The sequence below is a fragment of the Phodopus roborovskii genome, unplaced genomic scaffold (assembly GCF_943737965.1).
Source record: "Phodopus roborovskii unplaced genomic scaffold, PHOROB, whole genome shotgun sequence".
In the NCBI taxonomy this organism is placed as follows: Eukaryota; Metazoa; Chordata; class Mammalia; order Rodentia; family Cricetidae; genus Phodopus; species Phodopus roborovskii.
The window spans coordinates 7,872,058-7,885,830 of record NW_026126549.1 but is presented as its reverse complement, the minus strand read 5'-3'; the positions used below and the strand labels follow the sequence as shown (position 1 = coordinate 7,885,830).

General features: G+C 45.5%; 1 protein-coding gene across 2 annotated transcripts in view; it reads left to right on the top strand.

Moving 5' to 3' along the window:
- Positions 1-804: 804 nt before the first annotated feature.
- Trim36 (tripartite motif containing 36) overlaps positions 805-13,773 on the top strand; it is a 40,814-nt gene continuing 27,845 nt past the window's right edge. The window contains exon 1 of one of the 2 annotated variants that reach the window (XM_051200791.1): positions 805-954. In XM_051200791.1, coding sequence (XP_051056748.1) covers positions 892-954 — 63 coding nt within the window. In that variant the 5' untranslated portion in view covers positions 805-891. Of the gene's footprint in view, positions 955-11,412; positions 11,750-13,773 lie in introns of those variants that run through there. The other variant, XM_051200792.1, reaches the window with a different exon arrangement.

Genomic DNA, 13,773 nt, shown 5'->3' with positions numbered 1-13,773 from the left:
ATCCCAGCTGCAACCTCTCAGAGAAACAGCTATAAAAATTAAGACACTGATCTGTAAAGGAACAATTAGAAGAGTGTTTTGTAACTAAAGGTGAGTCCAGGAACCTTGCTGGCACAAATGCTTTATTTTTTTTTCTTTTCTTTTGTTAAGGGAAAGTTGAGCATCAGGAGGATATTGAGATCTTATCGAACCCTACACGCAGTGTTTACAATACAATCCCTGTGTCTATTCTCATCTCAGAAGCCCCGTCTTGGTCTTTGTTACCTATTGGGTTTCAGGAAGGCTGACTTGAGATGCGGCGTTGCCATTTCCTGGGCTTTCACTCACCGCCCCCCCCCCACGCCCCCTGAAAGCCAGACTCTTTGTTATGTCTCTTCTGCATTCATTTTCCTCTGCCCTCACACCTCCCGACAACACGATGGGGATTTTTTCCCCCCTTGTCCTGGCACTTAGAGTTCAGGAGCGCTAGCCTACCCCTCATCAGATCAAGTCCCTGGTGCCGTGTGCTCGCCTGCCGGGAGCCAGGCTTTGTGTGCTAGTCTGTTTGTCTCCGAGTCCAGACCGCTGGGGGCAGCGACCCCCGAGGAGGCGTGGCCTCGTCCCAGCACCACCCGGGAGGGCTGGACACAAGCTCGCCACCGCCCTTATTTGTTCCGTTAGCTGGCGCTGGCCAGCCTGATGCAGTCAGGACCCAGGAGGCTGGACAATCCTCCAGTACCTGCTTGCATCTCACCCAGCTCCGCCCCCCGGCTTTCTCCTCTCCACTTTTAACTGTACCACTGGTGGAGGGCTGGGCAAACTCAAGCTGAACCAAGCAGAAAGAAAGGCGGAGAAAGGGCCACAGTCGATGAGCGCGTCTGGCTGGTCTAGAGTTCCTAAAGGGTCTTGACCATGTCGGAGTCTGGGGAGATGAGTGAATTTGGCTACATTATGGAATTGCTAGCTAAAGGCAAGGTAAGCGCCTCTGCCGGGGGTGGGGGTTGGGGGTGGGGTGGGCTGGGATCCCGGCTGGGCACTCACGATTTGAGGGTTAGATGCAGCATCCGAGCGGTGCGTGCTGAGGGGACACTGGCTGGAAGCCGGGTCTGCGCTCCGCACTGGAGCATCCTAGCTGTACACAATGCACCGAACCGTAGCTGCCTTTTCTTTATGTGGAAAAAAGGGAACTCTTTGAGCTAGTTGGACGCAGTGGTGCAGGATCCCGGCAGAAGAGAATGGGGATTTCAGGGCCGTCCCACAGCAGGGACACTTGGAGCTGGTGACAGGCGTGGGGTGTAGAGGGAGGGTCTACCGATTCCTTGGCTCAGAGGCCCGGAGGCGAGTCCCTGTATGTTCACAGCCTGTCGCTGTTTGGGACAGACACGGGCAGCCCTCCGTCCTGCTTCTTAGCAACTGCCCTGGGCGGGAAACAAGCGGATCAACCTTCCTTCGGCGGTGGTGGTAGTGGGTGGGTGGGTGAGTGAGTTCTGGACTAGCCAGATGACAGTTTGCCAGATTCATACTTGCCCTGGAATCTTTGGGACACAAATTGGGAGTGCCTCCGGACACTGGCAGGGTGGCTTCCCCTGGGCAGAGCCTTGCGAGAAGCTGGACCTCGGGGAGCAGCTGAGAAACTGTTCAGAGATACCCCTAAGTGGTTTACAGGAGGAACGTGTGGGGGAAATACTGAGCACTGCTCCAGGGCTGTGTTGGGAGGAAAGGCAGGCGACTAGACTTGCTCTCTGCACCTGAGTTTGGAGAAAAAAGAACCGAGTGTCTCCGTAGTTGTCAGAAAGGAAGATGGTGCAGCCCTGAGGTAAGCCACTGAAACTTCAATCCCATGCCCCACCTCAATCCTCATAGCTGGCGCGCCGCGTGGAGTAATTTAGTTTCAGACCAGACACTCCTGTGACTCTCAACCTCAGTATTAGGACGACTAGTTCTCTCTAGATTCGCCTATCATATAGCCGCCGAATACATTAATACAAAATAGAATATCCAGTACCATTTCATAAGCCAGGGCCATATTTTGGGCTATCCCCCATCATTCATAGTCTGGACCAGAAGCACTAGTGGTGGGTCCGCGTTTACCTTTCTGCTTACCTGGAACAACGTCCTGTACCTGAAGAGTCCGCTGAGCATGTATGGAGTCACCCTGGCCAGAACATTCAAGCACTTCATGGTCCTCACAATGTGTCCCAAGGCCATTCCTTCCTCCAAATGGACCTCCCGGGGAGAAGTCCAGAAGCAAAGGCTGGGTGCCAGGGAAGAGGGCCCTGGGCCAGAGGTGGGACTCCAGAGAGCACGGGCAGTGCCTTAAAACAGGGCATCAGTTTATGAGTTGGGAGTAGGTTGGGGAGATGTCTTTTGTGAATTTCAATCTAAATGGACCGCTCTTGATGGGCTGGGTAACAGGATGGTTGACTGGAAAGTTCAGGTTTGTACTTGGATGTTCTTCAACACAAGCCAGAACTGTGTTAGTTGGCTATGCTTTTCTCCAACAGAAAAAATGAGAAACTAGTTCTGGGGGTCAGGCCAAGGATGGGCATGTTGCCAACTCTCAGGAGACTATGAAGTGAACAGACGAACTTCCCATAAACATTAAATGGAGAAGGCAAACCTTGGTGAATTGTTGAGATTGCTTAGAATAAACTCAGGCTCATGAGCCCAGGAATCTCTCCGGACAGTGGTGTGTCCATTACAATATACCCACTGTAATAGAAACTTCAAACAGATGCACCTGGTACCCTGCCCTGGGTTCCTTGGCCTCTCCTCTGGGCTCCCCCAGTGGGCCTGTGGCTGCCAGGTGCATTCCCCCAAGACCTCCACAGCCAGACAGACCAAAAGTCTTTGCAAATCTTTGAGGTTGAAAAGTAGATAGTTCCTCGCTATCTTTTGGGGTTGGAGGTGGCAGTAATAGCCTAACCATTTATTTCATCTCGTGTATTTCTTACCCACTCTTGTGACTTTCCAACTCCATATAAAATCCCCACTCCATTTGTGATTATAAGTGCTTTAAGTACAAACAGATCTTTGAGGCTGATTTTTCATCCCTTTTCCCTGAGGATTTTGGGGTTCACTTGGCAGCTTGGATTTACAGCATAATGAATGATGGGAAACTGATCTGATCATAAGAGTAAATGCACAGGAGAGGCCTGTAGTCAGTCAGCCCTCTCCCTGCTTCCTTCAAAGTTGCCTTAAATGAGTTGGCCATCATCGTGATTGCTTTCCCTCTAGTTGATGTTTCCTCCTTACAACACTTCTCCAACACTGTGCACTATCAGTTCAATGTTACCAGACAAGAATACATTACCAAGTATTCTGGGGTAACATGCACAAGTCCCCAGGTTTGATCTCTAAAACTGCTAAAACAAAAATGTTCATTTTAAATACATGGCTTTGGGGGCTGGCTAACATACACTGGGCCATGGGTTCAGTTGCCAGCCCCACAAAAATAGACTAAAATGCATGGTGTTAAAGTCCTACAGATTACATGAATACATGCTTGTTTCAAAACACTAAAACTTTTGAGGTTTCACAGAAGAAACACTATGGGACTTCATTCGTACCTCCGTGCCAGCAACATCCAGTAGGCTATGTGCCTACTTCAAATTAAACCAGCTTAGTGTATTCTCTGCCTGGAGAGGTGAGTGAGCCTTTGATCTTAGGGTAACCTAAAACCCACATACCTAACTTGAGCAGCTTATAATACTCTCTCGTGGAGCTTGCTTTAATATTTAAAGTACACAGCGATCCCCAGCATTGTGATCTTTCTGCTCACTAAACAATACCCTAGGAGAACACAGTTGTTCCTACATAGGCGAATTCCCAAGAGCTCTCAAAGAATCGATATGTTTCCCCTTTTATTTTCACTATCAGTAAAACTTCTGCCATTCCTGAAAGCTTTTTGTTTCTTTTTGCAAAGTATTGTTGGACTAAAAGGGAGTTTTTCAAATTTGTGGTCAATATCTAGAGATACTCAAAGCAATGTTCTCAAATGCTTTTGATCTCTTGAAAGCTTTTGCTCATTAATTTTTTATCATCTTCATACACGTCTTCCCTTTAGATCATCATGCACTTTTCTGGAAGGGTAGAGGAAGTTGTAGAGGGGTATGGAATCTTGATGTTTGTTACATTTATTTATCTATCGTGCATTTGGCAAAATTATACCTAATCATCAATGCTCAGACAGTGGATTCTTGTTTAACAGTTGCCAATCAGGCACATCCTAGGAGAAAAGTAATCTGAGCAAAACAAAAGGCAATTTGGAGAAATTAGTATTTATTTTCATAAATAGGCAGTGAGACCATTACTTGACTATTATTGGAACTTTGAGCAAGGTACGTAACACTCAAGAACATTAAAAAGAAAACTTTTTTAAATTTTATGTGTATTTTGCCTGCATATGTCTGTGCACCCTGTGGGTACCTGGTGTCTGAAGAGGCCAGAAGAGGGCATCCAATCCCATGGAACTAGAGATGTGAGCTCCCAGGTAGCAGTCTTAACCACTGTGCTGCCTTTCCAGCGCCAACATTCAAGAGCTTTTACAAATATAAAATTGACTTTAGAATGAAAATGCCTTGAATGACCAAAAAAAAAAAAAAAAAAAAAAGTTTAGAAAATCCACAAACAGAGCAATGTGAAATATTAACATCTCCTGGGACAGAAACAAAAATCCTACCACAGGATGTTTCTGACAGCTCAACAGGTAGTTGTTCACACTACTAAAATCCATACTGGGGTGATAATGGTGAGGCTGGGCTCACTGCGAAGTAGTCTTGCAAATATTATTATTATTTTTTTTTTGTTGTTGGCCTTGAGTCAAATGTATGTGCCATGGGGAGAAGGGAAGAAAACAGTCAGATTTGTAGTATCACTTGAAAATAGCTAGTCACACAAATACCCGAAATTTTATTACATTGTTACAGAAATATCCGTACAGAAGGGTACGTGGGGTATCTTCATGAAATTATTGATTAACGCTTTATCCTTTCACGTAGGCAGTGCAGTAGGGATGGTGGCGTGGCATCCAGGGTTGCAGGCTGTTGGATAATAGCATGTTAGTTAGTCTCAGGGTGGAGGTAGGGAAGAGTGGAGACTAGTACAATCCCCTCTAAAGAGAATTATGCTCACCTCACAGGGTTACTGCAAGGATTAAGAGAGTCTTTTATAGTGCTTCTTGGTAGTGTTACTGATACACCGTGACCTTCAATAGATAAACATAACACAGGGCTGTTGAAGTGGCTCAGAGGGTAAAGGCTTTCAAACCTGACCCTCACAGGATAAGGAGAGAACAGATTCCTACAATCTGTGCTATGTGTGCTCAGTGGCACACATGGCCTCCTTATAAATAAATAAAAGTAATGTTTTAAAAAATACATGCCATAGGACTACAGAGATAGCTCAGTCCATAAAGTGCCTGCAAGGAGAGATCTGTATTAGGTTCTCCGGAATCCCCACTAAAAAGAAAGTTGGTCATGTGGCAAGCAGTTGTGATCTCAGGGCTGAGAGGGTGGAGAGAGGCAGTCCCCCTGGGCTCACTGGAGATCGTCTTGCCTAGGCCAGAAGGAGAGTGCTAGGCCAGCAAAAGAACCTGAATTAAATAAAAAAAAAACTGAAATAAAAATAGAAATGGGCCAAGAGATGGCTCAGAAGGTAAAGGCACTTGCTGCCAAACATGACATGCTTAACTTTGGACCCCCAGGACCCATGTCAATAAAGAGAGAACTGACTCCTTGAGTTATCCTGTCCTCCACATGTGTACCATGGTGTGTGTGTGTGTGTGTGTGTGTGTGTGTGTGTGTGTGTGTACAAGCATGTACACGTGCCCCCCATAAATTTAAAAATAAAAAGGTAGGTGACATCTAAGGAATGACATCCAAGATTGTTCTTTGGCCTCCTACATGCCATACGTGTACACATACATGCATTTACATACATGAACATACTCATTTACAAATATAGAATTAAATTTAAAATTCATATAAAAGAAATGCAATACAAGTATATGCAATATTAAAGATATACTACAATTTTATGTATTTAATATTCAGTTTTAATTGGGTGTGTTAATGCTAGCAGTTCGAAGGAGACTAGTAGGATCTGGTCAAAGAAAAGTAGACAATGTAAGTATTACCAATGTTTTTCACCTCAACTTGCTTAAGAGCCTTTTGCCAACTAACCATGTAGACTGTGTACTCCTGACACTAACCAGAAATACCTACCAAGAAAGCACTGCACCTTGCTCATCTCTCCAGTGTGGAACTGTTGGGTGGGTGCTACTGACATGATTTAATTGTAAGCACATGAAAGCTTTAAATCATTTGGAATAGGGTATCCAAACATCAAACATTACTGTAGAGATGAAAGTATGTAATTTAGTTAAACTGAGCATCATAAACTCTCAGCGCAAATGGGGTCAGAGTTAGGGGATATGGTCAATGAAAATTAGACTGATGAATCCCCTGTGGGGTTTTGTTACTCACATTTGTTTCTTTGCTGGGAGACAAGCATGTAGCCAAGGATGGCCTCAAACCCATGGCCTTTGTGCCCTGGCTTCTTGAATGCTAGGATTCCAGGCATGTGCTCCCATGCCTAGCTTTTGTGGGGCTGTCATTGTTTGGGTTTCTTCTCTACCTTTGGTTACCCTTCACATCATACTGTTCCTACTTTCAGGTTCTGTCCTGTCTCATTCTTGGAGTTAATAGTCTGAAATGGCAGCTTGAAAGATGAGTAGGGCCTGGCAAGGAGATCTCTGGATACCTCTCTCCTGACTTTGTTTCCATAGCAACAGTTTATGATTGGGAAACATGCCCTGTCCCAAGGCTTGGCTATAACTGGTAGACAGTGCAATTTACTGCCTCTTACCTGGGACTTCCATTACCTGGCACTAATTGCAGTGTGTCAATGTACTGTAAAACCCCATGGTTTTTTTGTATTTTTATTTTATTTTTAGCTTTATTTCCCTTAAGTCTAGGAGCTGTCTGCATTTTCTTCTAGGGATGCTGAAAGACTGTGGGGATTCTCCTTAGTGGGCCTGGTTTAGTAGTTTGTAGTCATACTACCTTGCTTTTACTTTTTGTTTAGGATGTAGCCGAAAATTACTTCATCTGCTTTAGACCAGAGGTAAAGTCTAGATTTTAAGGGCTCTTAAATAAATAAATAAATAAATAAATAAATAAATAAATAAATAGCACCATGGTCACTAGGATCCAACCAGGCAGGAATTTAATCTCTTTCTGGTGAGCTGGTGAGCAGGAGTCACCATGGGAAAAGACCAGGTGTGATGGTTTGAATAAGAACAGCTCCCATAAGCCCGTAGAGACACTATTAGGAAGTGTGACCTTGCTGGAAGTAGATGTGGCATTTAGGAGGAAGTGTGTCACTAGGGGATGGACTTTGAGGTCTCAGATGCTCAAGTCTGGCCCGTATGTCACTGTCACTTCCTGGGCCTGTGGATCCAGATGTAGACCTCTCAGCTCCCTCTCCCGCACCACACCGTGTCTGCTGCATGCCGCCATGCTTCCTGCCATGATGGTAATGGACCAGATCTCTGAAGTGTAGGCCTGCCCCAGTGAAATGTTTTCCTTTTTAAGAGTGGACTTGGTCATGGTGTCTCTTCACAGAAACAGAAACCCCAACTAAGACACCAGGTGAGATGAGTGAATAGTGCTAAGGGGTTGTTAATCTTTTGGAATTCGTGAAATAGGTACTCGTGGCACAGCTCACATCCCTGTGGCAGGAGAACAGGTAAGAAGGCTGGAGATTCAACTCTGGTAGAGCACTTTCCTAACCTGAGTCAGGCTCTGGGTTCAATCTGTGGAAAACACACACACACACACACACACACACACACACACACACACACGACAGAGAGACAGAGACAAAGAGAGAGACAGAGACAAGAGAGACAGAAAAACAGAGACAGAGAGAGACAAGGGGAGAGAAAGCCAAGAGTACTGAACACACACACACACACACAAGAGAAAGAGAGAGACAGAGAGAGATAGAGATAGATAGATAGATAGATAGATAGATAGATAGATAGAGAGAGAGAGAGAGAGAGAGAGAGAGAGAGCGCAGAGTGCTGACAGTCTATAGGACTAAGGGAGATGACGGGAATGGACTAAGTTTCCACGTCCTGAATTTGGACTCACATTTTAATAGAGACTATTTGGAGTGGGGAGGTAGGATATGATGAACTGGGGAGGAGCAAAGGTAGGTTATAAAATGCAAACCAAGAAAACGATTTTTAAAACTCCATGCCTTTTATGTCTGCATATATGTCTGTACACCATGTGTGTGCCTGGTGCTTGCAGAGCTGAGAAGAGGGAATCAGATCCCCTGGAATTCAGTTAGAAATGGTTGTGAGCTACAATGTGGGTGCTGGGAATGGAACCCGGTACCCTAGAAGAGCAACCAGTGTTCTTAAACACTGAGCCATCTCTCCAGTCCTGCCATACCACTTTTCATTTAAAGCCTTCAAAAACTTCCCAGCATACATAGAAAAAGTTCCCAGCATATATAGAAAGCCTGGTATTCCCAGACTCATTTTGTGTATGGCAAGTTTACCACCCTCCTGTAACTCCCGTTTTCCAACACTCATGTTGAAAAGCACACATACACACATCTGCCCTTTCCTCCCCCGCCAAATAAGTTCCAAGAACAAGATGCTGAGTTGCAGCACATAGCTTATTCTGCTCTCTCTGCAAATGTAGCCCCCAGAACAGTGCTCTATTTGAGCAAGTAATTCTTAAATATCCATTAGACTCTCCATCTGAGAGAGGCAGGCAGAGGGGCATCCTGGGGTGAAAGAACGGCATCTGAAAAGGAACAGTATGATCTGGATAAAGAAGAAATAAAATAGACTTAAAAACTCACACAATAACAAATCCACAAAAGGCCAGGCATAGTAGCATATGTCTGTAATCCCAGCATTCAAGGAGCGGGGGGCGGAAACATGGCTTTTAGACCAACCTTGGCAACATGCCTGCCTCAAAGCAAACACCCAGATGTGAATAACCAGGAAGGATCTTGGTACCTTTGATAAGTGGAGCCTCAGAGTTAATGGATGCAAAGAATGAGAAGTTGATGGAATGTAGCAGCTGAAGGGGATGCCGATGCTGACAGAAGTGGAGAGCTGGTGGTTTAAAGCTACAGACTTCATACCTGCTGTCAACACCACCATCTGTCTGTTTTTCATATTTTCTAGACCAATAGTATTCACAATAAAAAAGTTTTAGAATTAAAGCATAAACACACTAAAAAAAAAAAAAAATGCAAGCAATACAGTGTGAGTGGAAAGTAAGCCTTATACCTCCAAGTAATCCTGTTTTCTCTCCTCACCTACTGTTGTGCTCTCTTCCAGAGAAATAATCATTTGTATTACTTACTTACATAAACACATGCCTACACACACACACACACACACACACACACACACACACGAGTGGCTGCAATGCAATGCTGGGAATAAAAAACCTGTGCTCAGAAGATTTAACAATAAAAATCTCACTGTATTTTAAACACCTTTAATATTTAAATAAAGTATTTTATTTATTCTTTGATAATTTCATATATACAAACAATGAATGAATCTTGACATAATGTTCCTCCAACTTCCCCTCCCAGGGGCTGCCATGTGTCCTCTTTCTCCTATTGTGCCCTCAGTTAATAACCCAACTAGTTCTGCCATTAAAATGCTGATTGATCTTGGTGACTTTATCTAGTAAGTTCATAGGTGCAGTAGCCGTGTCATGTCCCCAGACAACATTTTACAATACTCCCGCCCATCTCCTAGCTCTCATAGTCCTTGGTCCCCTCTTCTGTGATGTTCCCCAAGTTGGGCATTCTTTCTCATCACATAGATCTACTACAAAGTATTTTGTGGCATAAATGTACATTATGGAAAAATAAATCCAATTAAGATTTTTCTATTTGTTATATATATATACATATATATATATATATATATATCTATTACATGTATTAAATTGGGCCATTTTAACTATGAATCATAAGGCTTATAGTACTGTAATTTTTGTATTGCTATTTTAAAAATAGGGATTGATAAATTTCCTTTCGAATGTGTTTGAAAGTGCCCCAAATCCCACATTTTGTCAAGTGTATAACAGAAGTTTTCGGCTTTGTTGGGCAGGTGTGAAATAGTGAAGTTTGCTTTGTATAATGGAAGGCCTTTAAAATGTATTATTTTTGCCCAGGTGTTGTCTATAAAAGTTTGTCCTTTGTTTGTGCTAATGAAACCTGGTAACTTTTACTCTGTCATCTAGTATGTTTTGGCTAAAAGGCCTATCTAGGCATGCTAATGTGGATTTTTTTTTTTTTTTTTTTTTTTTTGCTATGGTCACTTCTGGGGGTGGGGTAGAGAAGAGGCTACTAGTGCTGTCAGGGCTGTAGGAAGATGCAGAATTTGCCGCAGAAAACAGTCTTTTTTCAAAGCCCCAAATTTAAAGTAGGATACTTTCCAAAACCCAATGAAGGTATTGCTCTCCAGCTCCATGTTCCCTTGACCGAGGAGTTAGGACACAGGTACTTTCAACCTACTATCTATAGATGAAATTAGCCATCGGGAAAGCAGTGGTGTTAATTGCGTAGTAAAAAAGCCTCTGACAGCAGCAGGCTACCTTGTTTTGCAGGTGCACAGGAAGTAGAAGAGATGTGTCCATCTAGTAGACCTTTGGCCTGTGCATTCGAGGCATGGCTGCCAGGGCATCTCTGGACCCCCTCATCCTCGGTCTTCAGATTCAAAACCGCAGGATGGTTGTGAGCTGGGCTAGGGCGGGGGCTTTGTCGCAGTCTCTGGACTTCAATCCTTGGCCAGCACCCAGGGGTGGAATCCCTGCCCCTCGGGCTGTCCGGTGACACTGGGCTCCTTCGTTTGCGTGCAGCACCAAGCCTTGGTTGAGCCGAAAGCGGAACATATTTTAAGTGCTCAGTGACCAGGGAATGTGACGTCACGAAATAAATAAATCTAGCAGGGACGGTAGGATGAAGAGACGAAGAGAGGAGACCCTCCTGGGAACTTCCCCTAGGCCTGCCCGAATAGGGGTGGCGACAGGAGTGGCAGAATCTCACCCTGGCTTCGGGATCAGACTCACTTGCCCTGATCCCCACTGTTCGGTTCAAGGCGTCGGAGCGTCGCCGGGCTATGGGTTTTCGCGTGCGCTTTGCGAACGTCCCCAGAAAGAAGTTAAATGGATAGAAGCGCTGCAGAGCCAGGACGCGCCCCTTAAGGCGCCAGAGTCGCCTTGCTGCCCTTTAGGCACCGGGCGCTCAAGCGAAAAGCATGGGAAGAGGCGGCTACGAACGTCTATCCCGCCCCTCTCCTCCCTGACCACGCCTCAATTAGCCCCACCTCCTTTGTGCGGCCGCGCCGTTGCTCGGGCGACGGCCCCTCCCCTCCCGGCCCCGCCCCACGCCACCGCCCCAGTCTCCGCCTGGCGGCGGGTCCAGCTGCAGTCCGCGCGAGCCGCCGCCGCAGCCGGCAGCGGGCCGAGATTCGCGGCTCCCGGGCCCTCGCTGGGAGCAACCGCACTCTCCCGCGCCCGTGCTTTCGCCCGCGCCGGCCTGTCCCTCGCCGCTGGCCGGATCTGGCTGACCAGCTTGCCCTCCGGTCCGACCTGAGGCTCCCGGGCCGCCGCGGGGACCCGCCCACCAGACCCTGCCTGGGCCCGCCGCGCCCTGCAGGGACTCCGCAGTTGATGACACCTGGCGGAGGGCTGCGATGGAGGGGGATGCCTCAGACTCTCAGGTGAGCGGCGGCGGCGCGGTGGTCCCGCTGACTCTTGGCTGTCTCTCCGGGCCGGTCCTACCGTCCCGCGTCTTTTTCTGTCCTTGGGAGGGTCGGGCTTGGGGATCCCACGGGCGGGAGAGGAGCACCCGGGTCCGGGTACGGCGCACCTGGCCACGCTGTGCACTTCCCACGGCGGGCTCTTCCTTGGGGCTCAGTCTGCAGAAGTAGTCGCGTTGGGGTGTCTTGTGCCCTTAGAGAGTAGGGCGCGTGGTGCGCTTTGTTTGGATCCCCGAGGGCGCTCGAGTCCCTCCTGGGCCCCGGCGGTGCCTGTCGCCGGCTGGGAGCAGAGTCTTCTGCTCGCTGGGCGGGGCTGGGGCTGTGCAGTGCAAGCCTTTTCTTTGCTGAGGTCCGGTAGGCATGTCTCCTGAAGTTTCCTCTGCTTGAGTGAGCTCTCACATCACATTGCTCCCAGTTTTAGCTCAAAAGACTTAAAAAAGACACCGAGTTTTCTTTTAAGAATTTATGTACAGTGCAATGAAATGATTTAGGTGCAAGACAGAAAAAAATAGAAATGATTTTTAGATACTCCTCTAGGAGGTGCAGCTTTACCTATGGTATTGTGTATTCGTAAAACGCGACAGGAATCTGTTTTGAGCAGTCAGGAGTCTTTTCCTTTGAGTTAGTGTGATACTGGGTGAAGCGAGATAAAATGTGAATATCCAGTAACCTTTAGTGCACGTTGTGGGTGTGGCCATCTTATTTCCAGTTTCCTTAAGATCATAGCATGCTGTAAACCTTTTTAAACAGTTGTGATGCCTCAAGAGACACTGCATTAAAGATCTGCTGGCAGTGATGAAGCCAGGGGTATGCGGTGCCATTGTCAGGGTTTATTAACACCCTTCGTGTCACCAGCCGGAAATAGATTGGCATACACTTTTATTTCATTTAAGCAAGTGAATTATAGTTTTCTTTCTGAGCACCTTTTAACCCAGCACTCTGCAGGCAAAGCAAGGTGGGTCTTTGAGTTCGAGGACAGTCAGGGCTACATGGAGAAACTGTCATGAAAAACCAAAACCAACCAACCAACCAACCAACCAACCAACCAACCAACCAACCAACCAAAATCTTTCAGTATATTTCTAATAGATTAAATGATTGTATAAGATTAAGGTTTTTTTCTAATGTTGGCTCGCCATTAAAATCTCAGGATGCTAGCAGTAATCTACAGAAAACGAAAAGCCCACCACCCTCATTAAAAAAAAAAAAAAAACAAAAAATCTGTATGAAGTCATCAACTCTTTTATCTATGAGCCCAAAGTGTTTCTCATTTAAAATGGAGAAATAGTGAATTTCTATAGATTTGAAGGAAGCTTTGGGGGTGGTGTCTTTTAGTCCTCTCCATCCTCTTACTATTAATCTAATATTAATATTTAATGAAGTGATTTTATGATAACTACTTTGATATGGAGCATAAAGTTTGAAGCATTTTAGCAATTATAGTTAAAGCACCTGAAAATGGTTAAATTTAATGTAGAATTTTTTTTTTTTGCAACCCAGCTTGTAAATAGAATTTAGTTAGGATTTCCTGAACACGCTGGCTTAGCCTTGGTGTTGTTTTTGTCAGCTCTTGCTATTTGGCAATCTTGGAGTTAATTCATTAAGTATGGTTAGTGTCATAGTGAAAATACCCCCCCCTTTTTTATTGAAATTGAAAATTATCACTTTTAGAATTTTACTGGAGTCCTAAATCAGGGACTTGCTTCTGATGATTTGAACAGCCTGTGGTTTTTGATAGGATGTGTTTCTCTAATATTTTTCATATTAACTTTTCCTCTTACATTTTACTTTCTTTTGTCTTGTACCATTAGTTCTTAATCCCATGCCATGTAATTTTAAAGGGAGTCTGGTGATATAGAATTTGATAGTGGTGGTGATTGGAATATATATGATTACGGAATCATGCGTTTGAATGCTAGGCCCATAAGGAGTGATACCCTGATAGGAGATGTGGCCTTGTTGGAGGAAGCATGTCACTGTGGAAG